Below are 27,669 nucleotides of genomic sequence, written 5' to 3'. Positions count from 1 at the left end.
GCGCCTCGCACGGACCTATGTTAGTCAAGTGGGCTGTCCAGACAGTCCGTGATTTTCACGCAGAGTGTTCGCTGCGTAAAACTCACGACATGTCCTATATTTGTGCTTTTTTCGCGCATCACGCACCCATTGAAGTCAATGGGTGCGTGTGAAAATCACGCGCAGCACACGGAAGCACTTCCGTGTGACGCGCGTGATTCGCGCAACAGCAGTAAAAATTATGAATGAAAACAGAAAAGCACCACATGCTTTTCTGTTTACAAACATACAAACAGAGTGTCATAATGATGGCGGCTGCGCAAAAATCAAGCAGCCACGCATCATACGCTGCTGACACATGGAGCTGTTTTGTACCTTTTGCGCACGCAAAACGCTGCGTTTTTTTGCGCGCGCAAACCGCACACGTTCGTGTCAATCCGGCCTAATGGTGTGGCTTTCTGCTGCACCAGTCCTGTTTGAATATACCCTCTATCCAGTATATAAGGTTTCAGGCCCAATTGCCAGCAATGATCATATGGTGCTCAGGTGATATAAATCAGGACTTGTGCAGACAGAAGCAACACATTCAAAGTCTGACTACTGCAAACCTTGCCAAACTCTCTTCATAGACTGGTCCTAGTATAGATTGTATTGAAAAGCAAATACGTTATTGTCTTTAATGGCAGACGCAAAGGCCTTAACCTCCATATTCTCGGAGAATCACGAACAGGAGGATTTCAGCTGTTCGGTTTGTCAGGATATATTGCAGACTCCAGTCAGAACTCATAACTGCCAGCACGTGTGAGTAAACGCTCTGATCCCTCATATGCAGCGTTATATATGTGGTTTATTATTAGTCTGTGGTGGTTATGTAGAAAATAATGTGAAATACCTTTCACAGTATATTTTTTTTTTTTTACAAAAACTGTCCATGGGCTAAATGTGTCTTATGTTTATGTGGAATACTTCTTATAAATGCCTTTTCAGCTTAAGGACGGTGTCAGCCCGAATGCTGAAATAGTATCTGTCAAATTATAATTTTTTAATGTTTTTGTTTTTTTAAACACTAAGGCCTCATGCACACGATCGTAGCCGTGTGCACGGTCCGTAAATACGGCACGCACAGGCCGTGGAGTGTTGTCCGCAATCACAGACCACGCACATACAAGATGTGCATTAAATTCAAGGAGTCCGGACTGCAATTGTGGTCCGTAAAATGACGTGTCCTAATATATATTTTTTTGCAGTCTGTACTCTGAGCATTGCACGGACCGTGGAAACTATGGTCGTGTTAATTGGCCCATAGGATAGAATGTGTTCTATACTAGGTGCCGTTGCGGATAGTATGCAGCCACATATGTATACTCGTGTGCATGTGGCCTTAAAGTGTAGCTAAACGTTTGACAAACTTCTGACATGTCATAGTGAGACCCCCACCGATCACTAGAGCGAAGCAGCTTCGTGTCTGTTTAGCTTTTAACGGAAATAAATGCATCAGTGTACGGACTCGATAGAAAGTCTATGAGCCCGTACTCTGATACATCGGCTTTCCGGAAAAAGCCGAACAGATACGAAGTGGCTGAACGCTCAGCTGCTTCGCTTTAGCGATTGGTGGGGGTCTCAGACCCCCACCAATCAAAACTTCTGACAGGTCACTATGACATGTCAGAAGTTTGTCACGTTTAGCTACACTTTAAAATAAAAAAGATGACCAATGCAGACATCTCCGATGTACTATACTAGTTCTTAATGAATTAGAATATTAAAAAGTGAATTTATTTCAGTAATTCAATTTAAAAAGTGAAACTCCTGTATTATATAGATTCATTACACAGTGATTTATTCCAGCATTTTTTTTTTTCATGTTGATTATGTCTAACTGTTAAAGACCACCCAAATGTGTTTCAGAAAATTAGAATATTATATAAGCCCAATTTAAAAAATTGCTTTTAATACCGAAATATTGGCCTACTGAAAAGTATGTACAGTATATGCCCTCAATACTTGGTTGGGGCTCCTTTTGCATAAATTACTGCATAAATGCGGCGTGGCATGGAGGCGATCAGCCTGTGGCACTGCTGAGGTGTTATGGAAGCCCCGGTTGCTTTGATAGCGTTATATCAAGTCCAGAGTCAACGTAGCCGTCTACCAGGAAATTTTAGAGCACTTAATGCTTCCCTCTGCTGACAAGCTTTCTGGAGATGCCGATTAAATTTTTCAGCAGGACTTGGCGCTTGCCCACACTGCCAAAAGTACCAATACCTGGTTTAATAACTCTGCTTGATTGGCCAGCAAACTCGCCTAACCTAAACCCCATAGAGAATCTATAGTGTATTTTAAAGAGGCAGATGAGACACCAGACCCAACAATGCAGATGAGCTGAAGGCTCCATATATCGACAAAAAAATAAAATGCAGTTTATGTCTCTGTTATTGCTGTGATTTGGTGAAAATTGCGGTTAAAAAAAAGTGATTTAACCATTGGGTGTGAATAAACCCTAAGGGTGTGTTCACACGCTTAGCAAAAAAACGTCTGAAAATACGGAGCTGTTTTCAAGGGAAAACGGCTACTGATTTTCAGAAGTTTTTTTTAAGCCACTCAATATTTTCACAGCGTTTTTTACCGCGATTTTCTATAGTCAATGAAAAACTGCAAAAGTGCCCGCGTAAAAAAAAAACGTCCCGTCGGAACAGAACGCCGTTTTTCCCATTGAAATCAATTGGCAGATGTTTGGAGGTGTTCTGCTTCCGATTTTTTTCTGGCGTTTATGGCCCGAAAAAAGGCTGTGTGAACATACCCTTAGGCCATATTCACATGGCTTATTTTGAGGCCGAAATATACGATGCTGATTTTAATGAGAAATCAGCCTCTGAAAAACACTTGTTTTTGAAGCGCATGTACTAATCATCTTTAGCATTTTCAATGGGAAATGTTCAAAATCACCAAGACGTGACATACCCTTTTTTGCGGACAGTCATTTGCGGGCCGTGCTCCCATTATAAAGTATGGGAGCACGGTCCGTAAAAATCAAAGAATAGGACAAGTCTTATTTTTTGCAGGACATTTCTACAGCCCGGACGCCTTCCCGTAAATATACGGGAAGGTGACCGTGGGTAATAATAATGAATGGGTCCGTATTTTGATCCGTAATTGCGGATCAAAATTATGGCCGCGTACATGGGGTCTAAATGGAACTGTTTCTGAAGCATTCTGCATCGATTTCTGCAAATCACACTCGGATGAATAGGACAGTAGCAGATGTTTCTACAACAAATATTTTCTGTGTGCCTTGCATAACCAAAAGAATACTTTCCTTGCATCCGTTTGCCCATTAGTGTATAGGTTCATTGAGAGACGTTTTTTTTTCTCGCTGTATACGCTGACCGTGCACTGCAGTCGTGGTGTTAATATAGCCTTGGTAAGTTTGAGAGACCGGTAACTAACTAAAAGACTGGCAAGTTCTGTGGCCAGGGAACTACAAATACAATTCAGGAGAAACTTGTTTCAGCTTTGCCTGAGTTCCCCTTGTGCCCCCAAACACAGTAATCATGCCCTCTGGGTAAAAAAACCCTGTTCCCACAACAAATGGAGCAGATCAATTTATAGGTCTCTGCCAGTCTGTGATAAGTGTGATACAATGCAGCAGAGGCGTAGCTAGGTTCTCCAACACCCGGGGCAAAGATTCAGTTTGGCGCCCCCCCCCCCAACCTTTTTCCCGACATCTCCTTCCCCCTCGCCGTGTTTGTTTTCTCTACCAATCGACGTGTCATTTCTTTTTATGTAACGCGAGCATAAAATTATTTGTACATTTCACAAGCAATATAGTTCTATACACATCACCAGAACCAAGCTCAGTACATATACACAACACCAGAACCAAGCTCGGTACATATATACAGCCCCAGAACAAATACAGCTCAATTTAGTGCAACCCCTGCCGTATAGGTTTGTACGGCGTAAAACTACAGCTCCCAGCATAGCCCGAACAATGGTAAGGATATGCTGGGAGATGCCGTTTCACAAAAAATAAATCCTATCATAATCATACCACCCATCATCTCGCTGCAGATCATACAGTGACTACAGTGCCGATTAGAGGCAGAGTGAACATTTACATTAAGTGACTCACCGGTGACGTCGCAGATTCTAGTTCTTTTTCTCCATTTGGTCCAGACCTCTATGATGACTTCTCCCGGTCCATTTCTGCAGTTTGCCGCTCACATGTCTTCAGCTTCTCACTTTTCCAACATTTCTGCACCTATAAATAAATATAAAGTTATCATTATACCACACACTACGCCCCTAAATATAATAGCGCCAAACACTGCACCTCTAATTATAATGGCACCATACACCGTGTCCCACACACACACTGTGCCCCCTGTAGATAGTGCCTGCCATAGAGCCCCCTGTAGATAGTGCCTGCCATAGAGCCCCCTGTAGATAGTGCCTGCCATAGAGCCCCTGTAGATAGTGCCCCCATATAGACCACCACTGTATATAGTGTCCCACAAATAACTCACCCCTATAGTGCTCTACAGATAGCCCACCCCTGTATATAGAGCTCTACAGATAGCCCAACCATGTATGTAGCCCCCCTGTAGATATAGCCCACCCCTGTATATAGTGCTCCACATATAGTCCACCCCTGTATATAGTGTTTCACAGATAGCCCACCCCTGTATATAGCCCCACTTGTACATATAGTCCACCCCTGTATATAGTGCTCCACTAGATAGTCCACCCCTGTATATAGTGCTCCACTAGATAGCCCACTCTTGTATATAGTATATACAGGGGTGGACTATCTGTGGAGCACTATATACAGGGGTGGACTATATGTACAAGGGGGCTATATACAGGGGTGGGCTTTCTGTGGAGCACTATAGGGGGAGCTATTTGTGGGATGCTATATCTACAGGGGGACCATATCTACAGGGGGACCACCATATCTACAGGGCTGGCATATACACAGGGCTGGGATATACTCAGGGGGGCTATATCTACAGGGGTGGGCTATACATAGGGGGGCTCTATCTACAGGGGGGGGCTATATACAGGGGGAATATATCTACAGGGGCTATATCTACAGGGCTGGGCTATATCTACAGGGCGACTATATACTGGGGTGGGCTATCTATGGAGCACCATATACAGGGGTGGGCTATATCTACAGGGGGCTATATACTATATAGCCCACCCCTGTATATGGTGCTCTATAGACAGCCCACTCCAGTATATAGCCCCCTGTATATAGTCCCCTGTATATAGTGCCCCTGTAGATATAGTCCCCCTGTATATAGCCCAGCAGATAGCCCCCCCTGTAGATATAGTCCCCCTGTATATGGTGCTCTATAGACAGCCCACTCCAGTATATAGCCCCCCTGTAGATATAGTCCCCCTGTATATAGCCCAGCAGATATAGCCCAGCAGATATGGTCCCCCTGTAGATATAGCCCAGCCCTGTAGATATAGCCCAGCCCTGTAGATATAGCCCCCCTGTAGATATAGCCCAGCAGATATGGTCCCCCTGCAGACAGACAGACACCCCCCTGTAGATACAGCCGCACACTTCTATTACAATTAAAAAAAATAAAAGAAAAATTTCAAACTCACCTTATTCCCGCTCCCACGCCGTCCGGCAGCCATGGAGACCTGCTCTCTTCTGCGCAGGTCTCCAGGGGGTTGAACGCCGCGTCTATGAAAGGCGCTGATTGGCTGGGCAGGATGACTTTCCCTGCCAGTCAGTCAGCGCCTTTCATCGACTGAAGCGTCACTGGTACAAAAGGTACCAGTCGCTTCATTCGTGGAAAGGTGCTGAATTGCCGGTCATTCATTGCTTCTAATTGTACCTGTGTCCTTGCGACACAGGTACAATTATAGTGCAGGAGGAGGGGGCGCTGGCGCCCCCCTCTGAACTGCGCCCGGGGCACGTGCCCCGCTTGCCCCCCCCCTAGCTACGCCCCTGCAATGCAGGCAGGTGTGATGATGTCTGATAGATGCGGATCTGGGACCCAAACCTGTATTGAGAAAGGGATTCACCCAACCCCCACTTCGCCCGTTGAGGTGGCCGCTGGCTGCTGAGTCCAGGTGGGGCAAAGTGGAGAGGGGCTTCTCTGCATTGTGTTCTATGGGAGTTCTGGAAACAACCAAGTAAGCGTAACTCCCATATAATAGACTGTAGATGGACGTGCAGCCCCCTCTCCACTTAGTCCCTTCTTGATCGGCCACCTCATAGGGTGAAATGCAGGTTGGGTGACTTTCTTGATATAGGTGCGGGTCCCGGACCTGGGAACCGCATCTATCAGACATTTATGGCATGTGCTGTGGCTATGCCATATGTCTAATTCGGGACTACCCCCTTTAGTCATGCAGCTCTGCTATCCCAGAAATGTAGCCTTAAAGGGGTTGGGCAGGACATTTTTTTTTTTTTCTTTCTAAAAAGTGTCCCCCAGCTTTGGTTTGCCTTCCCTAAAACCCCCTATTAACCATTGATCACAATAGTCCCTGCTGCTTTCTCTGTTTGTTTGTTTTCTGGTACTGGCTGTTTCCGGTCTAGTAACCCATGATCCCTTGCATCTGAAGAGACCGCTTACGTTTTCCCCCTTCCTCCACAGCATCTCAGCAGCATTTTTCGTGGCGTTTTTTACGGCCGTTTTTGGAGCTGTTTTCAATAGTCTATGAGAAAACGGCTCCAAAAACGTCCCAAGAAGTGTCCTGCACTACTTTTGACGAGCCATCATTTTACGCGCCGTATTTTGACAGCTCGTCTGCACAGAACATAGTAAGACCCATTGCAAGCAATGGGCAGATGTTTGCCGACGTATTGGAGCCGTCTTATCAGGCGTAATTCGAGGCGTAAAACGCCTCCATTACGTCTGAAAAGAGGTAGTGTGCACATACCCGAAGGGTATGTTCACACAGTGTTTTTTGAAAGGCAGTAAAAATCTGCCTGAAAAGTCCTGCAGGAATTTTGAGGCAGATTTTGAATTAACGGTGTTATTTGACGTTTTTTGTTGCGGTTTTTTATTGTGGTTTTTTTTGCCTGCGTTTTTTTAAGCCATTGAAGAAAATGCAAAAGACCGGGCAAAAAGCACTCCAAGCAGATTTTTTCTGCCTTCTATTAATTTCAATTGGAGGTCAGGTGGAAACCACTTGAAGATCATCAGCCCACCACTCACAGCAGCCCCCTTGTAGGTAGCACCCCCCCTTCCTTTAGATAGCACCCCTGTTGGAGCGGAATCCCCCCTATTGATTCCGTTCTATAGGATTCCGTTCCTGGACGGAGAGCTTGATGTCTCTGTCCATATATGAGTGTAAGGAGAAAGAGGCAGCACTCAAAGGTTCAAAAAATAGAAAGTTTATTCACCCATCAGTGAAAAAAGTGCAACGTTTCAGCTGCTCAATGCAGCCTTTGTCAAGCAATATAAAACAGAGTTCAGTGCTTTTATACAACCCACAATGGGAGGAGTTAAAAAACGGATTTAAATATTCAAGTACAAAATTTAACGTTTATAAGTGTATATCAAATCTACCATATAAGGTCCATCATCATAATGTAATGACATTTATAAGATTGTGTTTAGTGAACATCCAAGAAGGTGTTTTATTCAAATAAAGTGACATAGTGGCAGATCGCACAAGATCTCCTGATTAGAGTCAAAATATTCTGCAGCTGCGCAGACTCAGGTGGGAGAAATCAATGCACATGTGTGCTTTTTTTAATGAATGAACATACAAACATTGGCACTCACCCAAACGAAGGTACATAACATGGGACGTGTAGTGCGCCAAGTTCAAAAATCGACGGCGTTCATGCAGTCCAACTGCGCATGCTCAGCACTAAATCACGTAATAAAAATATCACGCGAGCGGCTGTCAAATCAGCCCCATGTTAGCGTCTTAGCAACCACGCATGCGTACAAGTACGCCGGAGAGAAAACAAACTACAGGCATCAAGTGTATAGATCCCAGACCCCAGCGTAAGTCTATTGAAATCAAAGAGTCCTATTTGACCCGACCTATATTGGTGATATCGGTGGCATGGTCCGAAATCATGACAAATATGATTGTGGATAAAACCACGTCATAGTGTCTAAATACGAAAGGGTTCTAAGGATCTCAAAGAAAATAGAGCAATTCAGGCGATGTATATCAATGGGGGTCATGTGTAGTAATAAAGTACAATAATATTATACAGTATCTACATCCAGAAAGAAAAAAGCACTCTAAACGTCCATGTGTCCCCCGGCTTGGGTCAGCATCCAGAGAAGAGATTGTTATTTATAAATCAGACCTGAAAAATAAAAAATAAAAAAAAATGTATACCATTGGGGATTTACAAGTCTGATCCCTGGAGGCTTGCACCCTTATGCCCTGGAGGTTTTTGTTCTACTGTGCTGCCCATACACCTTCTCTGTCCATATATGGACAGAGACAACAGGGGCAACTCCTGAAGCCGAATCCCCGTCCACAGCGTTGCCGTCACTGTGACCCGGGATTCCACTCCAGGAGAAGCCCCTGACATCTCTGTACATTTATGGATAGTGACGTCAGTGGCTTCTCCTGGAGCTAAATCACTGTCCACAGTGTCGGCAATATAGACAGGGTGTTTGACACAAAATATTGTACTTTTCGCCAAAAGTCAACAATAGTTGGGCACAACCAGAGACCATTAATAAGCCTGCGTTCGGTGCTCCACACTTCAAACACGAATGGTCAGAGGAGTTACCCATGGGAGCCCCTGTGAGGGGAGACGTAAGCCCTATGAGCTATTTTAATGGACATTTCCCAGTACATGGCCGATGGGAGGTATTTGGCAGCCATAGTTAGATGACAGGATGTCGTCATGAGTTATTTGATCTAAGTGGTCAACCCAGTAAGATATGCCTGATCTCGATTTAGTGTAGTCCAATGGTTGTCTCAAAGCGTTATAATAGGTAGTGATCAGTCTTTTGTGGCATTGATGAGATGGAGTTAAGTGACCTGAAGAAGTCATCCCAGTCTTGATCCTGTAAGTGCCGAATGACCTTGTGAGCATAGCTACAGGCCTGCATGTAATAAAAAGGGTGTTGTCCCAGAAAATCGTATTGTATACGTAGTTCGTTAAATGAGTAGGGGCGACGAGTGAGCATGTTAATTTGGTTAATACAGGTCAACCCCGTCCGAGCCCATCCACAAAAGACCGCATGAGGATTGGCAGCTTGGAAGTCAGTTATTGATCCAAGGAAGGAGTAGGGAGAATCTAGGGTTTAAACCTAAGGGTATGTGCACACACACTAATTACGTCCGTAATATACGGACGTATTTCGGCCGCAAGTTCCGGACCGAACTCAGTGCAGGGAGCCGGGCTCCTAGCATCATAGTTATGTACGATGCTAGGAGTCCCTGCCTCGCTGCAGGACAACTGTCCCGTACTGTAATCATGTTTTCAGTATGGGACAGTTGTCCTGCAGCGAGGCAGGGACTCCTAGCATCGTACATAAGTATGATGCTTGGAGCCCGGCTCCCTGCACTGTGTTCGGTCCGGTACTTGCGGCCGAAATACGTCCGTATTTTACGGACGTAATTAGTGTGTGTGCACATACCCTAAGTGTTGTCTGACCCGGAAGACATGACTAGCGGATTAGCTCGTTGATCAGATGACAGAGCCGAGTAAGGAGTGTGCAGGAGGCAGGTTAAGGAAGCGGGTCTGGAAAACTGTTGGTCTAATGTAGAATCAATAAAGCAGGAGCTACCTGTTATCCAATCTCCAATCACTCGTAGTTGAGCTGCCATATTGTATAAGTAAATCTGTGGAAAGTTAATCCCACCATGCTCACGATGTTGCTGTAATATGCATAGGCTTACTCTTGGTCTCTTCTGGTTCCAAATGTAGCCACGAAAGAGAGCGTTCAGCTGCCTAACGTCCACTGGTCTCAAGTATATAGGCAAGGATTGTAGTAAATATAAAAATTTAGGGAAGACAACCATTTTTAATAGATTAGCCCTACCTAAAAAGGATAAAGTGCCTCCAAGCCATGAGTTGGGACTCCAAGCATGCAATAAAGTGATGTAGGTTTTGTTTATATAGACGTGATGGTTGTCTCGTGATGCGCACCCCCAAATAGGAAATGTAATCAGAGTTCCATTTAAATGCATGCTTCGAGGACCACAGTGGCCTGGACGGACCCTTAAGAATTAGGGCTTCCAATTTTTGTAGATTGATCTTAAAACCTGACAGGGAACCATAAAATGAGATATCCTGGAGGATCGGTTGGAGAGTAGAAGCAGGGTTCGATATGAACAATAATATATCGTCTGCAAATGCCGATAATTTAATTTGCGAATCTCCAATTTGTATACCTTAAAAACATGCTAGAGACTGTAGATGACGAAGAAGTGGATCTAGGGACAAGTTAAATAGTAGCGGTGAGATAAGGCATCCCTGGCGTGTACCCCTGAAAATTGAGATAGGAGGTGAGTTAAGCCCATTGATGGTAAGGGATGTGGCAGAGCAGGCCTGTGAGCGTAGGAGGAATGTTAGAATGCGGTCCCCGAAGGCCCAGGACTGCAACACCACTGTGAGAAATAGCCATAATAGTCAAACGTGTTTTCTGCGTCAAGTCCCAGCAGCATGGTCACTGGGGTGGAGGGATCTAGTGCAGACACCGTGGCTGCCACTGCCTGATGGATACCTTTGGTAGAATGTCTATTCCTTAAGAAACCCAGTTGGGTCGGGGCAATGATCGGTCCAAGCATGGTTTGGAGGCGGTCAGCCAGAATCTTTGTTAGGAGCTTATAGTCTTGGTTTAAAAGGGAAATTGGGCGATATGAGGAAAGGAGGGTTGGGTCCCGGTCAGGTTTGGGAAGCCATATGGTCCTAGACTCGTGGAAGTTAGGCACGTTAATCAGTGGCGGATTAAGTAGACCATAGGCCCTGGGCTGTTACCCAAAGTTGGGGCCCCCCTTCTCCACCGCCGCCCTGTAACTATTGTTAACACTTCTTTTTTTTTTTTTCTTTTTTTTTTTTTATCCAGACATTAACAAATGGGTGTTACTACTCCCCTTGTCAAAAGGCTGTGTCCCCACATACTGACAGTCTCCAACCATCGCTGACAGTATCGCACAGTGTAGGGACACATTCTCCTGACAAGGGGAATAGTAACACTTATTTGTCTGTGAGTCCTGGATTGCACAAAGACTTTTTGTGAAATACAAGGATTTCCTATAATATACATGTCAGGAGAGATGACAGATTGTCTATAAATCTAGTGACTCACAGGTGACAACGTAGATTTTTTTTTCCTCTCCTTCTCCATCCGGTCAAGACTTCATGACTACTTTTTCCGGCCATGACCCATTTCTGCAGAATTTGCCACTCAGATGTCTTTGGCTCCTCACTTTTCCAACATTTCCACACCTATAAACCAAGATAAAATTATCATGGTGCCACACACTGTGCCCCTAAATATAATAGCACCAAACACTGCCCCCCTGAATAAAATAGTACCATACACTGGGCCCCTAAATATTATAGCACCATGGACTGCGCCCCTGAATATAATTGTCAAACACTGTAGAGTAAAGCAACACATACACACAGACCCCTGTAGATAGAGCCACACACTGACCCCTGTAGATAGCGCTACACAGCCCTCCCCCTCTTGTATATAGTGCAATCCCATGTGTGATGGGGAGATGCTCCAGCAGTCTCAAGGCCGGCAGCAGTTACCAGCTGACTCCGGATGGGGCGGGATGGCAGGCTCGAAGATGGCCGACGGCTCCTCAATGATGAGGGTAGGCAGGCAACGTCAGCGGCCCTCACCGGCAATCAAATGTCCCTGGGGACAATATAAGAGCTCCGAAACCCTCTGAGGGGAAGATGGAAGGCAGCAGCTTCAGCGCTGCCACCAGGCTGTCCCTGCCCGTGATGAGGTAATAGGCCGCAAGATGGCCGCCAGCCTCTGAGGCAGAGTGCCTCGATGGAGACGCTGACGACTCCCGGAGCAAATGAGTGCCTCCGACGGTGCAGGGGAGGATGTCCTACGCACCCACTACTGGAAGGAGGTCAGTGAGCCTCTGATGTTGGCGATATCAGCCGAATTCCCTGCACGGTGTGCGGAGCCCAGGTAAAATGCGGCCACTCACGATTCCCCATCTCCGGAAGGCTCCTCTTCCCTAGATATTTGTTACAAACTTCTCAACGTTTCGGATTTGAGTAAATCTGAAACTTTTGGAATTTGTCCCGCATGAATTGCTCAAGATGGTGGCAGGTATTTTACAGATCAGAAGACCGAGAAGAGGGATCACATGACCTTGGGTGGTGGGTCGGTGGACTTTCCCATATTGCCTTGCAGAAAGCCCTCCCTCCAGCACCGCAAATCATGTGCGGTATAGGTGTGAGTCGCTGATGACTCAGTGGATGACAGTCATATAAGTCATGGCCACTAAGAACAACCCGACTCTGAAATGCTGGTGCTTTGTGGGGATACAGTGGACGTCAAACAAAGGGTGAGAGAGGGTAAAATAAACAGATAGTGGATTAGTGCCAGTGAGTGTGTTTCATAGCGAGTAGAAGAGATTAGATAAGCTACATTCAGACGAGCGTGGGCAACCTCGAACATGAAAAACTGCAGTTTTTCACGTTTGAGGTTTACCCGTGCGGGACGCGTTATCACGAATCCCTCATACACTAGAGTCTATGGAGGAATACGTGAACACGCAGGAAAATAGGACATGTCCTATTTCTCCATGGACCCTTCACACACTCCATTGAAACAACGGCCCCATTGAAATACATGTGTTCGTGTGACGGTTGTTTTAACAGCCATCACACGGACATCTGAATGAGCCCTTAGATTTACAATAATTTTATAGAGCGATTTTGGAGAGAGATAGTAGTAAATTATTGTCAGTGTGTTAGTTAGGCAGATGGCCATTTCTGTAAGTGCGTGCTGCTGCAGCTATACAACTCTTACATTAATTTGTGAATCACCAATCCTAATTACGTATATCGCAAATCTCCTTCATTAATATTAATTCCTTAATGACCGCCCATACACCTTTTCATAGAGGGTACTTAAGCCACGGCACCATGACATGAGCCCTAAACCGGTTTCATGCTGTCTAAAGACAGCCGGGCTCCTGCTCTAATGGGTGGGATCAGTTAGCTTTTATCCCGCCCATTTAAACCCTTAGATGCCGTGGTCCATAGCGACTGCGGCATCTAGGTGGTTTCTGAGGAAGCGCTTAATAGGTGTCAAACACAATATACTGCAATACAGTAGTTGCATCTCTGGTTCATGTCCCCTAGGGGGAATTTTTAAGTTACAAAAGTGTGTGTGTGTGTGTGTGTGTGTGTGTGTGTGTGTGTGTGTCCGTAAAAGTCTGAACTATCACAATATAACCTTATTTAACATGCACTGTTAACGCTCGCCATTCTTATTGGAGTCTTAAATTTATGTTGTTTATCATGTAATAGAAACAACAACTTTATTCTGCAGATCGTTACAATTACAGCAAAATTTAATGTCGTTTTTCATGTTTTGACTACTTTTGCACAATAAAAAACCCTTCCCCCCCCCCCCCCAGACATTTTTCAGGATTTATTTGTTCCTCCCCACCTTCCAAAAGCCATAACTTTTTTATTTCTCCATTGATATAGCCCTACGAGGGCTTTATTTTTGCGGGACGAGTTGTAGTTTTTCATGGCACCATTTATTGCACCATATAATGTACTAGGAAACTAAATTAAAAACAACAACAATTTCGCCATAGTTTTTTGCGCTTTGTTTTTATGCCGTTCACCATGCAATTAAAACATGTTAACTTTTTTCTGTGGGTCAATATAATTATACCAATACCAACATTTCTATTATTTTTTTCATATTTTACAAGGAAAAAAAACTAACTGTAAAAAAAAATGTAATTAAAAATTAAAGGACAGCTTCTATTTTTCCATACATTGAGCGGTATGAGGGCTTATTTTCTGCAGGACAAGCTGTCAATTTTTAACGGTACAATTTTGGGGTAAATGCAAGTTTTCGATTACTTTTTATTCTATTCTTTTCTGGGAGATGAGGTGACCAAAAACAGCGATTCTGGAGTTTTACACTTTTTTTTTTGGGAAATTCACTCATCTCTGCTCTCTCCTTCTCCCCTCTTGTTACTGTAAGGGTATGTTCAGACGACCCATTTGGCCACAAAATCGGACCCAGAATGCCTCCAAATATCTGCCTATTGATTTTCAATGGGAAAAACTGCGTTCTGTTCCGACGAGCCTTTTTTTTTTTTTTTTTTTATACGGCCGTTTTTTAAAAACGGCTGCGTGAAAAAGTGCATGTCACTACTTCAGCCATTTTCTGAGCCGTTTTCGTAGAAAAAACGCCCCAAAAAAACGGCTGTGAAAAACGCGAGTGGCTTAAAAAACTTCTTCTAAAAACCAGGCGTTGTTTTCCCTTGTAAACATCTCTGTATTTTGAGAGTTTTTGGTTTTTTTATTTTGCGTGTGCACATACCCTGACTTGTGTTATGTTTTTGCAAAATGGTAAAAATAAAATACGTTTTTGGGTGGAATTTGTTAAAAAAAAATTTTTTTATCCATTTTTAGCTTTTGCAGAAAATGCTTGTTGCTGGCTATTAAAGCAAGTGGGGCCCATTGTCCTCTCTGTCGTGGAGCATTATACAGATGGGAGAGATCCGCACCAACAAGAGCTTCTGACATAGAAATGAAAATGAGGATCCTCTCACTAGGTTGCACATACTGTGGGAAACAGGTAATATATGCTTTTTTTTTTTTTCAATGTGTGTAAGGAGGTTTTTTTGTTCAAGGTACAGAAAGCAAGTTTCACAATGGGAGTCCATTGGCACTCTTCGGGTATGTTCACACACAAACTCAAACGTCTGAAAATACGGAGCCGTTTTTCAAGGGAAAGCAGCTCCTGATTTTCGGAAGTTTTTTTAAGCCACTCTCGTTTTTCGGAAGTTTTTACAGCCGTTTTTTGGCGCTGATTTCAATATTCTATGAAAAACTTCCCAAGAAATGACCTGCACTACTTTTTCGCGGCAGTTTTTTTTTTCAAATTGCCGTGTAAAAAAAAAAACGGCCCGTTGGAACAAAACACAGTTTTTCCCATTGAAATCAATGGGCAGATGTTTGAAGGCGTTCTGCTTCCAATTTTACGGGCTGAAAAATGTCAGAAAATAGGCCGTGTGAACATACCCTTAGGCTATGTTCACACGGCTTGTTTTTCGGGCTGAGAAATGGCAGAAAAAATCGGAAACAGAATGCCTCCAAACATCTGCCCATTGATTTCAATGGGAAAAACAGCGTTCTGTTCTGAGGGGGCATTTTTTTACGGGGCCGTTTTTAAAAACTGCCGCATAAACGCCTGCAAAAAAGAAGTGCATTTCACTTCTTGAGCCGTTTTTGGAGCCTTTTTCATTGACTGTATAGAAAAACCGCTCCAAAAAGGCCGTAAAAAATGATACTAAAAACGCGAGTTGCTAAAGAAACGTATAAAAATCAGGAGCGGTTTTCCCTTGAAAACAGCTCTGTATTTTCAGACTCAAATTAGACTAAATTGTCTGAATCCTTTTCAAAAACAACTCGCTGATCAGACTCTCTGGTGCTTGAGTACAATGGCAAATTATCGGTTGCGTTCGGCTAATCTTGCCATACACAAGTTGGTTTCAGCCGACCACAGCCAAATTTCTCCAATCTGGCCAATTACATTCTCAGTAGACAGGCGTCTGCCATAGACTATTGCATATTTTATAAGCGATGGCCGGCCAAAATCGTCCACTGCGGATGGCTTTTCTCTTGTATGTCCAGCTTTAGACTCCGTTTAAATCTGTATATCAGAGCCTCTGCTGCAGATCCTGTCCGATTTGATGAGTATAGCAGTGCATGCAGCGCTATTTTTCAAAATTCTGGACAACACGGCAGATTCTGACAGACTCCATTATAAATCCATGGGGTTCATCAGGTGTGGGTGGTATCAGTCGTACAATTTTAAAAGAAAACACGAAGGGCGTGGCCGGCGTATGGAGGAGTAGATACACACCATATCTCAGCTCCAGTCCTGGACCTGATTTTGATTTCCTTTACCTCATAATGGCTTCCAAATGGGCACCAGATGAAAAGACGCTCCAACTTCCCTCTACACCAGCACGTGGGGCATTAATTGCGGTCTCTCAAGCCCATCTTTACTCGACTCACTGCAGGCAGCTCCCAACATGGGCGCTCTTGCACTACTGAAATTCAGCCCTTTGTCTCTCATTGGCACCGCTGAAATGCCCAGCACGTGGAATACCTCAGAACCATATTCTACACTAACCCAACCATCGAGTGTACAGGGTACTCTGCACCCTCTTGCGAGTCTAGCCCCCCCCCCCCGAGCACCACCGCAGGATGTATACAATATAGTTGATGCAAAAGCACTCCCTTCTAGACAAGGCTTTAGCTTGGACCATACCTCAGCCAGGCTCCATGCTAATGCCTCCCCCAGCCGACCGTCCTAATGGAAATCCGGTATGGCACAATACACCTCCACTTCTAGCTTCTAGCCCATTGACTCCAGTGCTATTTACCACATCTAGAAAAGGTTTAGCCCTATAAGCTCGCGGTCCGTCGCGTGTACCAATGTTTGGGGAACCCCACAGACATAGATCTTTCTCAACATACAGGTGCCCTTCTATGAGCTATCCCAACCAGAGAAGATATGGAGAATTAAATCTCCTGGCTGGAAAATTAAAGGGGTTGTTGGGGGACTAAAAATTGCTTTGCAATAATATATTTATGAAAAAAGAACTAACTTACCAATGTACTTTAATTTTCAAATTCTTTACTAAATCCTGCAGTACAAACCTTGTGAATTGTTCCTGGAAGTTCTGAAGGTTTTCTGCGCTGACATGGCCTCAAGTAACTGAGTGCTTGCTTGCTGTGCTGTTCGTGTCGGCGTGTTATCAAGAACATGACCGCAAGGGGCTGTCTCATTGCCTATTGCTTGAGTCCCCAAGCAGAGCATCAGCTAGTGCTTTGCTCGGGACTCCAGCCCTGCTCTCGAAGTCCATATTTGGTCAGTGAATTCTGGGGTTTCCTATCGCTGGAGTTAACGCGGAGAGCAGCAAAAAGCACTTAAAAAGTACTGATCAAAATACTGCCTTGTAAAAGAGGCCTTACAGTCAGATTGATTTTTCCATGCTCAGTCAGCAAATATATATCCTAGAATCTTTGCATAAGCAAACTATCCTTTGACCCTAGCTGACCTAACTAAAGCTAGGGATAAGCTTAAAGCCCTCTAAGACCAAAGGTACCTAAGATACTAAGACCAGTTCAAAAGCTTCCTCATCAAAAAGTTAATTTATTTCAGTAATTTAATTAAAAAAGTGAAACTCCTATAATTTATATAGATTCCTTACACACAGATCTATTTCCAGCATTTTTTTTTCTATTAATGTTGATGAATAATGATAAACGTTCATAAAAACCCAAAATTTATTCTAATTGTCAGAGACTAAGCTATAAGCCAAATGTCAAATGCTTTTTAATACCGAAATGTTGTCCTACTGAAAAGTATGTACCGTATATGCACTCAATACTTGGTCGGGGCTCCTTTTGCATGAATTACTGCATCAATGCAGCGTGGCATGGAGGCGATCAGCCTGTGGCACTGCTGAGGTGTTATGGAAGCCTAGGTTTCTTTGATAGCGGCCGTGAGCTCGCCTGCATTGTTTGATCTGGGGACTCCTCTTCCTCTTGACTATACACTATAGATTCTCTATGGGGTTTAGGTCAGGTGAGTTTGCTGGCCAATCAAGCGCAGTGATACTGTGGTTATTAAACCAGGTATTTGTGCTTTTGGCAGTATGGGCAGGTGCCAAGTCCTGCTGGAAAATGAAATCTGCATCTCCAGAAAGCTTTTCAGCAAAGGGAAGCATGATGCCAAAAGACGTCGCTGTAGACTAAGCACCTGCACCGCCTGCCGTCAAGGCAGTGGGCGGTCGTTAAGGAGTTAATCTAAAAATTGAAACTTTTTTTTTTTGTAGGTCAAGCTGTCCTACATGCGACTCCACTACAAGTCCTGTAAGAGTTACCAGGAGGAATTTGGAACTGCACCCAACGATTCAAAATTGCAGAGTGATCCATATGCTACCAAACCGTAAGATTAAAAACACAATGTCTGCTGTGTATAGTTTAGTGGATTGAGTCATCCAGGATAAAGGATGATTAAAAATAAATAACATAATATATATATATATATATATATATATATATATATATATAATACTTTTTACATAGCCCTCTTCAGAAATAGCTTGGGTAGATCAGGGGTGCAGGGGGAAGGCTGCAAAGTGACCGCTCCAAGAGGGAGGGGTCGTTCTGGGGAGTGCCTGTATTGATACAATTATTCTAGTATTAGTATGTACCTTTACCTCAGTGTTATTGAGGAGCATATTTCACTACGGCTTCAGAACAGTAATACAACCATATGCAGAAAAAAAATGTATGTGTATATATATTTATTTATTTTTCTTCAAGGAGCTGTTTCAACAGTCCCGCTGAACGTAATATCCGAATGCAGTGTGAATCTTGTCTAATTGGTTTAAATTTGACTTATATTTAGCGATATTGATTGTCACTTTTGCTTCTAAAAGAAAAAAAAATGTTTTTATTCCTCGTTTGACGTATTTTAGATTTCCAAATAAGAACAATGTCTGGTCATTGGGAAAAACTCAACCTTAAATGATCACTAACGTTTCAACAAACTTTACATAAATCAATAGTACAAACAAATTTAAGAAACTTTGCAATACATCTTATTAGAGAAATATGCCTCTTTCGCCACATATCCGGCACTTCTACCTCTCTGCCTCCTGCACTGATCATTCACTCAATTCACCAGTAGAAAGTTTTTTGTTTTTTTTGGGCATGCGTATCATAGAGGCAGCCCATATAGCTTCCCTGGGGCCCCTAGAGAAGGGGGCAATGGCGTAACTACCGCTGTAGCAGCCATAGCGGTTGCTACGGGGCCTGCGGCATGAGTGGGCCCTTGTCACCCGCCGGCACCAGCTCACCCACCCATGGCCGGAGGCTCCACTAGCAGCCACTATGGCTGCTACAGTGCGACGCCACTGAACACTACGGCAGAGCAAGGAGTTATCTCCCCACTCTGCTATTAAAGGGGTTGTTCCTACAAAACACATGTATCTCCTATCCACAGGATAGGAGATCCATTTGTGATTGCTGGGACCCCCAGCGATAAGGAGAACGGGCGACCGAAAGTCGCGCGACATTCTCCATGAGAAACCTCAAACTTCTGGAGTCTGTGTCCGGCAGCTCCGTAAAAATGAATGTAGCGCTGGTCGCGCTTGTGTGACCGGCGCGCCTTTATTTTTATTGAGCTGCCTGACGCAGACCTCGGTAGGCTGAAGTTTCTCATGGAGAACTTTAGGGGACTTTCGGTCCCCCGTTCTGCTTATCGCTGGGGGTCCCAGCTATTCCACATGCATACCCCATCCTGTGGATAGGGGATACATGTCTTTTGTGGGACATAGGCTACAGGCCATTTTTGGGGGGGGGGGGGGGGGGGGTTTGGGCTATATGGCGCTTTATACAGGGGGGCTGTATGGCGCTTTATACAGGGGGGCTGTATGGCGCTTTATACAGGGAGGGGGCTGTATGGCGCTATATACAGGGGGATGTGTAGGGTGCCATCTACAAGGGGATGCTGTGTGGCAGAATCTACGGGAAGGCACTCTCTACAAGGGTGGGAGGATTGTGTGGCACCCAAGGGAGGGGGCCCCCAGTCAAAATTTTTGCTATAAGGCCCAGTCTTTACTAGTTACGCCCCTGAACAGGGGACTTATTCTAGTTTTGGGTTTCACAGCTGCTGTAATGTTGGCAATCAACGCATTACAAAATGTACTCAATCAGAATGGATGAGGGCACCAGGATTTCCTTTCGCAGGTGTTTAGGAAAATTATGGTATTAAGTACCACCTGAAAGGTGCTGTGAATTACTACTTTAATAATTCCTTATCGTATTCCTTATTTGTTACTTCTCAGGTTTGATACAGCTTATAAATGCCCACTTTGCCAACAAGGAAACTTGAACAGAAAAGCTTTGCTGGACCATTGCAACTTCATGCATTATTTTGAAGTTGCAGAAGCGGTAAATCTTAACATTTGTATAAAATTTATACCCCTTGTATATAGTGGACCTAAAATACTGTATATGGGTATTTGTGTTTTAGAGATTTCTAAAATAAATAGATGAGCAACCTTTTTTCTTTAGCTGGAATTTTTTAACTTTAAGGTTTTAAACTTTGGAAATAGCATTACGATACATGAAGATGCCTAACGCTAATTCAGCATACATAGAGAGAGTTGTATTAAGACTGCGCTAGTCTTAATACATTTCTGGCATCTTACTCGTAGTTTTTTTGTTTTTTTGTTTTTTTTATTAAGAGGCACACGCCTCTTAATAAATTAATCGCATCTTCGGCTGTCCGTACGACACCGAATGAAATCTACGCCAGCCAGTAGCTGGAGTAGAATTTGCTCCAGTTTCTGGCTTAAATTATAGTAAATGCATGGGGCTGCGGTGGTCTTGCCCCCTTTCATTAAAATATGCCCACTTAAAAAAAAAAAAAAAAAAAAAAAATGGCTAGTGCGGGGGAATGGTCCAAAAATTTTCATTTTTGCTCCGTTTGTAACATTTCTACACCAGAAAACGGGTGTAGAAACGTTAACTTTCCCCCTTGAGGTCAGTTCACACAGATTTTGGACGCAGAAAACGCGCCAAAAAATAGCCAAAAATGCCTCCCATTGATTGCAATGGGAGGCAGAGTTTTTTTTTTTTTTTCCCGTGAGCGGAAAAAACGTGTCGCAGCCCCCGAAAACACCTCATCGGCGCCCCCACAACGCGATCGTGGGGCGGCTATTGTCATGGCAGCCCAGGGGGCTAATGAACGCCCCCAGGACTGCCTTCACACTACCTCTACAGAAGCCTGTAAAAATAGCTATACACTGCAATACTGACATTAGGCAGTGTATTGTACCAGCGATCTTTAGATACCTAGGGGGACTAATGGAATGTGTATAGAAAAAAAGTTTTTAGTAGTGAAAAGTTTAAAAAAAAAAAAAAAACCTTTTCCCATTTTTCCTCTAAAGTAATGTAAAAAAGCAAACCAAATTAGTATAGCTGCATCCGTAAAACTCTGAACTATTACAATATACCATTATTTAATGCGCACGGTGAACGCTGTAAAAAAGAAACTTTGAAACTCCCAAATAACTATTTTTTTATTTTATTTATTTTTGGTCAACTTTGCTCTAAACATTTTTTTTTTATAAAAAGTGATAAAGTTGTATGTACCAAAAAATTGTACCAAAAAACTACAGCTTGTCACGCAAAAAAAATAACCCACGGAAAATAAAGTTATGGCCCTCTCAGAATGTGGTGAAATTTTTTTTAAAGTAGTAAAATTGTAAAAAAAAACTATATAAAGTTGATATTACCGTGATCTTATTGAGCCACAGAATAAAGTTGTTTGTCATTTTTACAGCACAATGAAAGCTGTAAAAATGAAGCCCAGAAAACAATGCAGGAATCATTATTTATTTTTTTTCCAATTTCAGCCCGCAAATTTTTTTTATTTTTGTTTCCCAGTACATTTTATGGTACTTTAAATGCCAGTAATAGAAACTACAACTCCTCCCGGAAAAAATAAGCCCTCACACTTCTCTATTGACGGAAAAAGCAGTTATGGCTCTTGGCCATTTTTTTTTATTTTCGTTTTTTCACTCCCCACATTCCGTGTCCGGGGTAAACCGTATGGTACCTGCAAGAACCGGAGTTACAGGTTATGAGCAATTCACGTCAGGTTCCTGATTATCTCTAAACCATTGCCCCCATTTACTTACCTGTCCGAAGAGGTTTTCCATGCAATTCATTCATTTTTCAAACAATCCATTGTTTGTGTACCCATTAATTTGTGGCTAAAAGATTGATTTAAAAAGAAAACAAAATGACATGAGATGTAACAGAAGTGTTATCCAATGTGTAACCAAGTTTCTTATCTCATCGTGCTTTTTGCAGGTGTGCCCAATATGCTCTGCTTTGCCCTGTGGTGAGGCCAGTCATACTGCTGGGAATATTGTTGGACACCTAAATGCCAGACACCAGTTTAATTATGAAGAGTTCATGGTACGTATTCAGTGTGTGGTAAAATGTAATACATCGCCTGGAAGGGATTATCGTAGCAGACACCCTATTATGGAAAGTTGTAAGAATTATTTTCTTATGTTGCCCATGTGACTTTTCTGGAATGCAATATTTCATAAGATTGCTATATAAAAATCATTAGGCATGTGATAAGTTTATATAGAGCATTACCCCTATGAGGACACCTCTATTGGCCACAATCTGCTCATTAAAGCCCGTGTTTTTTTTAGCATCTAGAAGTTTACCCAAGAAAGCCTATAAGGACAGTCACGATGTAGGCTCTGTGCAGCAGCATATATCACCATTGTCCTCCAACACCACAGAATCCTACAATATCTCTTACAGACTGCTAATAAACATGGTTCCCAATGGTGTTACTCACTGACCCACAGAACACAGTCCCTTAACATTCAGAATCCGGGTGAAGGGAAAGGACAGGTATCCTGACCCATGGCAGCATGGTCCCCATTCCTTTCCTAATATCTCCATTGGTGCTAAGCAGACAAAGTATCCAATAGACCGGGATACTCAATCACCAGGCATTCGGCGGCAACTCAAAGCAGTGCGATTGGCACTATTAGGCCTTGTTCACACAGTACAGATTTGGCGTGCATTCTTCAAGAGAGAAAACAGAATAGGATTCCGGAGAGGAGACACTTTATGGCCTTCCTTTTTTATATATTCTGTTTATAGTTTCCGTTCCTGACTTTGACTTAAAATTCCATGCAAAATCTGCACTGTGTGGTCAGGGCTTATGGGGTGGATTCATATGTCCGTAAACATACTTAAAGGTGTCATAAAAAACTGTGGACCCATTATTTCATCGGTAATTATGGATAAAAACTACGGTCATGTGCATGAGGCCTTACACTGTACCTCACTGTGTCCCCAAGGTATAGTGCATAAGAAGCCTTAGGCCAAATGCACCCTGTGTATATTATGTGCAGATTTGCAGTGCGTATATTTGTACAGCAAATCCGCAGTGTAAAATGGTACCAGCAAAGTAGGTAAGATTTCAGGACATCTCATATACATGTTGTGTATTTTTTTTTCTGCGTGTAAATTGACCTGCGGTGTGTACTATAAAATCTGCAGCATGTCAATTTATCTTGCGTTTCCACATGTGAATTGCTAAAAAACGCACCAAAACCTGCAACATAAAAGCGCACCTATTTCTGCATCAAAAGGTAAAAACCACACCTAGGAACGCACTATAATGCCTTATTTACACGAGCGTGTTAAACGTCCGTGTGACGACCGTTAAAACAACGGCCGTCCCATGGACCTTCGTATTTCAATGTGGCCGTTCACACAGCCGTTGTTTCAACGAACCGTGTGAAGGGTCCGTGAGAAAATAGGAAATGTCCTATTTTTTTTTTTTTTTCAGGCATCCCTCAATAGGCTCCTCTCTGGGGATGTGAGACATCGTGTCCCGCAGCGCAGAGCACAGATGCACCTCGGACGTGAAAAACTACCGTTTTTCACGTCCGAGATGGGCAATGCTCGACTAAATAAGGCCTTAGGTGTGGATTGTACCTGCGTTTTACCTATGAATTTTTCTGTACCAAATACCGCAAAGTGTGCAGGTAGCCTAAGGCAAAGCCACACGTAATACGCGTCGTGTGCATTGACCCTTTAGCTTCTACCAGCTGCTCCATTAGAAGCATAGGAGTCACATTAAGGGGGGATTCACACGAGCGTGTATTCGGTCCGTGCGGGCCGCGTGGTTTTCACGCGGCACGCATGGACCAATACAAGTCTATGGGGCAGTACAGACAGTCCGTGCTTTTTGCGCAGCGTTTGTCTGCTGCGCAAAAAGCGCGACAGGTTCAATAACTCTGCGTATTTCGCACATCACGCACCCATTGAAGTCAATGGGTGCGTGAAAATAACGCGCACCACACGGAAGCACTTCCGTGGGACGAGCGTGATTCGCGCAACAGCAGTGAAAAGGATGAATGAAAACAGAAAAGCACCACGTGCTTTTCTGTTTCCGAACATCCAAACGGAGTGTCTTTGCGATGAGCGAAGCCGGACAAGCGAACCGAACTTCACCGGGTTTGGCCGAACTCGTTTTGGCCGAACCCGGCAAAAAAATTATCGGTACGCGACGTCAGGAGATAGTCACTGTCCATGGTGCTGAAAGAGTTAAACTGTTTCAGCACCATGGACCGTGACTTCCGATCCCAATATACATGAACCTGTAGAAAAAAAAAACGAAGTTCTGACTTACCGCTAACTCCCGGCGTCTTCCTCCAGTCTGACCTCCCGGGATGACAATTAAGTCCAAGTGACAGCTCCAGCCAATCACAGGCCAAGCACAGGCTGCAGCGGTCACATGGACTGGCGCGTCATCCAGGGAGGTGGGGCCCGATGTCAAGAGAGGCGCGTCACCAAGGCAACGGCCGGGAAGTTCTCGGTAAGTACGAACTTTTTCTTTTTTTTTCTACAGGTTTTGCGATATTGTGTTCGGCATTCACTGTCGAGGGTGCTGAAAGAGTTAGCTCTTTCAGCACCTTGGACAGTGACTGCCGTCGACTAGCCTCATCTCTATGATGGCGGCTGCGCGAAAATCACGCAGCCGCGCATCAGACACGGATGACACACGCAGCTGTCAAATGGTTTTTGCGCGCACAAAACGCAGCGTTCGTGTGTGTCTGCCCTAAAAATTACTTGCAGCTCCTCTTTCTAATCGTGCCTATAAGTACACATTCGCTGATATCTGAAAAGCATTATAAAAACAAATTGTGCTGCACCTGGGGGATGGGTTTTAAAGGGCAACAAAACTTTCAAAAAACTTCTGACTGTTCAGAAGTTTTGATCGGTGGGCGTCTGAGCACTGGGACCTGCACCGATCCCTAAAACTAAGTGGCCGAATCGCTCGAGTGAGCGCAGAGCTGCTTTAGTTTCTGATAGACTTTTCTTGGAAAGCCTAGCAATGTGTATACGGGGCTCAATAGAAAATCCATGAGCCTGTACACAAACTGCTCAGCTTTCCGAGAAAAGCCGATCAGAAACAAAGCGCTCAGTGCTCACCCGAGCGCTTCTGCCATTTCCTTTTAGCGATCGATGGGGGTCTCGGTGCACAGACTCCCACCAATCACAACTTCTGACATGTCACCTAGGACATGTCAGAAGTTTTTTGAAAGTTTAATTTGCCTTTAAGGTTACAAGTACACTGGTGGGAGGGCATTTGGGGACAAAAATAGTGGAGGTCTGGTGCCCTAATTAAGTAACAACCCACAACTCCCCTCTGGTCAAACTACTGGTCGACCAGAGAGAGAGGGTCACCTGACTGTGTATACAGAGAGGAAGTTGAAGACACTGGACAGGAAGTAGTTTCCATGAAAGGAAACGGAAAAAAAAATTGTATCAAGAAAATGACCACCAATTTTTTTTTTTTTTTTTTAAAAACAGTTAGTGACCACCCATAGGTAATTTTACGGCGGTCACTAACCAGCTTTATTCCGATGCAATAGCCTTTTTACGGCGCTGCATCAGAATAAATAAACACCTTCAGGAGCAGTTAAATCACCCTGCTGGGCTGGGAGCAGACCTGTATTGTATCAAGGAAATGACCACCAATTCAGCAGAAGTATTGCAGTGTACTGTGTATTCATCTGATCGCTTTTATAATAAAGTCTCCTAGTGGGACTAGAGAATAAGTTAAAGTTTATAATAAAAATCTGAAGTAAAAAAAATGAAAAACCTCTCCCCTTACAAAATGCTTTATGAAATAAACAAAAAGTGAAAAAATTAGACATTTGGTATCGCCGCATCCGTAACGACCCCACCTATTACAAAATGAAAAAGTTATGGCTCCTAAAGTACAGCAACACAAAAAATTTTGTAAAGTGTTTTTACTGTGTAAAAGTAGTAAAACAAGAAAACCTATATACATTTGGTATCACCACACGACCCACTGAATAAAGTTGTTTTGAATCACACGGTAAACAGTGTAAATTTATGACGCAAATCGTGGCAAAATTGCTTCTATTCCTCCCCCCCCCCCCAAAAAAGTTAATATATTAATCAATAAATTATATGTACCCCAAAATGGTGCTATTAAAAAATACAACTTGTCCCACAAAAAAACAAACCCTTAGGGCTCATTTACACGAGCGTGTTATACGTCCGTGCAACGAGCGTGATTTTCACGCGAGTCTCACGAACCTATATTAGTCTATAGGGCCGTGCAGACAGGTGCGTGATTTTTACGCAGCGTGAGTCCACTGCGAAAAACTCACGACATGTTGTATATTTGTGCGCTGTTTGCGCATCACGCACCCATTGAAGTCCATGAGTGTGTGAAGACCACGCATGTCACACGAAAGCACTTCCGTGGGACAAGCGTGGATCGCGCAACAGCACTGAAAAGGATGAATGAAAACAGAAAACCACCACGTGCTTTTCTGTTTACAAACATCCAAACTGAGTGTCATAATGATGGCAGCCGCGTATCATACGGGGCTGACACACGGAGCTGCTAAGTGCCTTTTGCGCATGCAAAACACAGCGTTTTTTGGGTGCGCAAAACACCCACTCTCGTGTAAACCTGGCCTTATGCAGTTATGTTGATGCAAAAATAAAGCCGTTATAGCTCTTCGAATGAGATGATGGAAAAACGTAAAAAATAACTTTGTCATTCAGGTCTAAAATAGGCTTGTCATTAAGGGGTTAAGATGTATAGATGTCTTCTTGAATAGGTGTACGGCCTGAGTCTGCTCTTCTCGTAGAGCGGGGTTCTCTATGATGTCCAACATCAAATCGAATAGATTTTCATGAGACAACCCGTTTAACATACCAGGGCTGTTAATTCTGGTCTTCCAAATTCAAGTTTCCCTGGTGCTCTCTCAAATTAAAAAATGCTGCTTGATGTTACTGGTCTGTACAGGAGAAGATGCCAAAGTTACACCCCCTTCTGACATTTGCTGCTCTGCAGTTATTGGCTGAGGTACACCACAAAGACTTCCTGATGTGCCCACCCCCTGCATGCCGTCTGCACATAACACTAGCAATACTGGGAGCTCTGCTTCATTTTAGCTGCTTCCTCCAGCATTTGGAGCAAAAAAATAGGGACCAAAAAATTATCTGGAAGGCAACAGACAGCTCTCTGTATTAAGTCTCATGTGCAGAATGGATGCAGGGGACACATTACAGAACTCTATGGAGTGAAACTCCAGCCAATCGCTGCAGAGCAGGAACTGAAGTCAGAAGTGGGCATTGTTTTGGCAAATTCTCCTGCACAGTCCAGTAACATGCAGCTGTTTTACTATATTTCACCGGAGAATTAACGACCCTGGTGTGTTACGTGCAGGGGAGGGGGATAAGGTGTTTAGAGAATATTTTGATGTGAAAATGAGACTTTACTTAAGTTAACCCTGCTTTTGATTCAATTTTTTTTAACCCAGAATGTCTACCTTGATGAAGAAGCTCAGTTCCAAGCTGCAATTGAGAAATCCTCTCAGTTTTTCTGCTGA

General features: G+C 43.7%; 1 protein-coding gene across 1 annotated transcript; it reads left to right on the top strand.

Moving 5' to 3' along the window:
- Positions 1-658: 658 nt before the first annotated feature.
- On the top strand, positions 659-27,669 carry RNF138 (ring finger protein 138). The gene is made up of 6 exons (XM_075828114.1): positions 659-780; positions 14,570-14,735; positions 18,010-18,122; positions 20,029-20,134; positions 22,064-22,171; positions 27,601-27,669. The coding sequence occupies exons 1-6, from the start codon at positions 659-661 to the stop codon at positions 27,667-27,669; spliced, it is 684 nt and encodes a 227-aa protein (XP_075684229.1).

This window comes from Rhinoderma darwinii, chromosome 5 (genome assembly GCF_050947455.1).
Source record: "Rhinoderma darwinii isolate aRhiDar2 chromosome 5, aRhiDar2.hap1, whole genome shotgun sequence".
Lineage (NCBI taxonomy): Eukaryota > Metazoa > Chordata > Amphibia > Anura > Rhinodermatidae > Rhinoderma > Rhinoderma darwinii.
The sequence above is the reverse complement of the archived record's forward strand: the minus strand, read 5'-3'. Positions and strand labels throughout refer to the sequence as shown.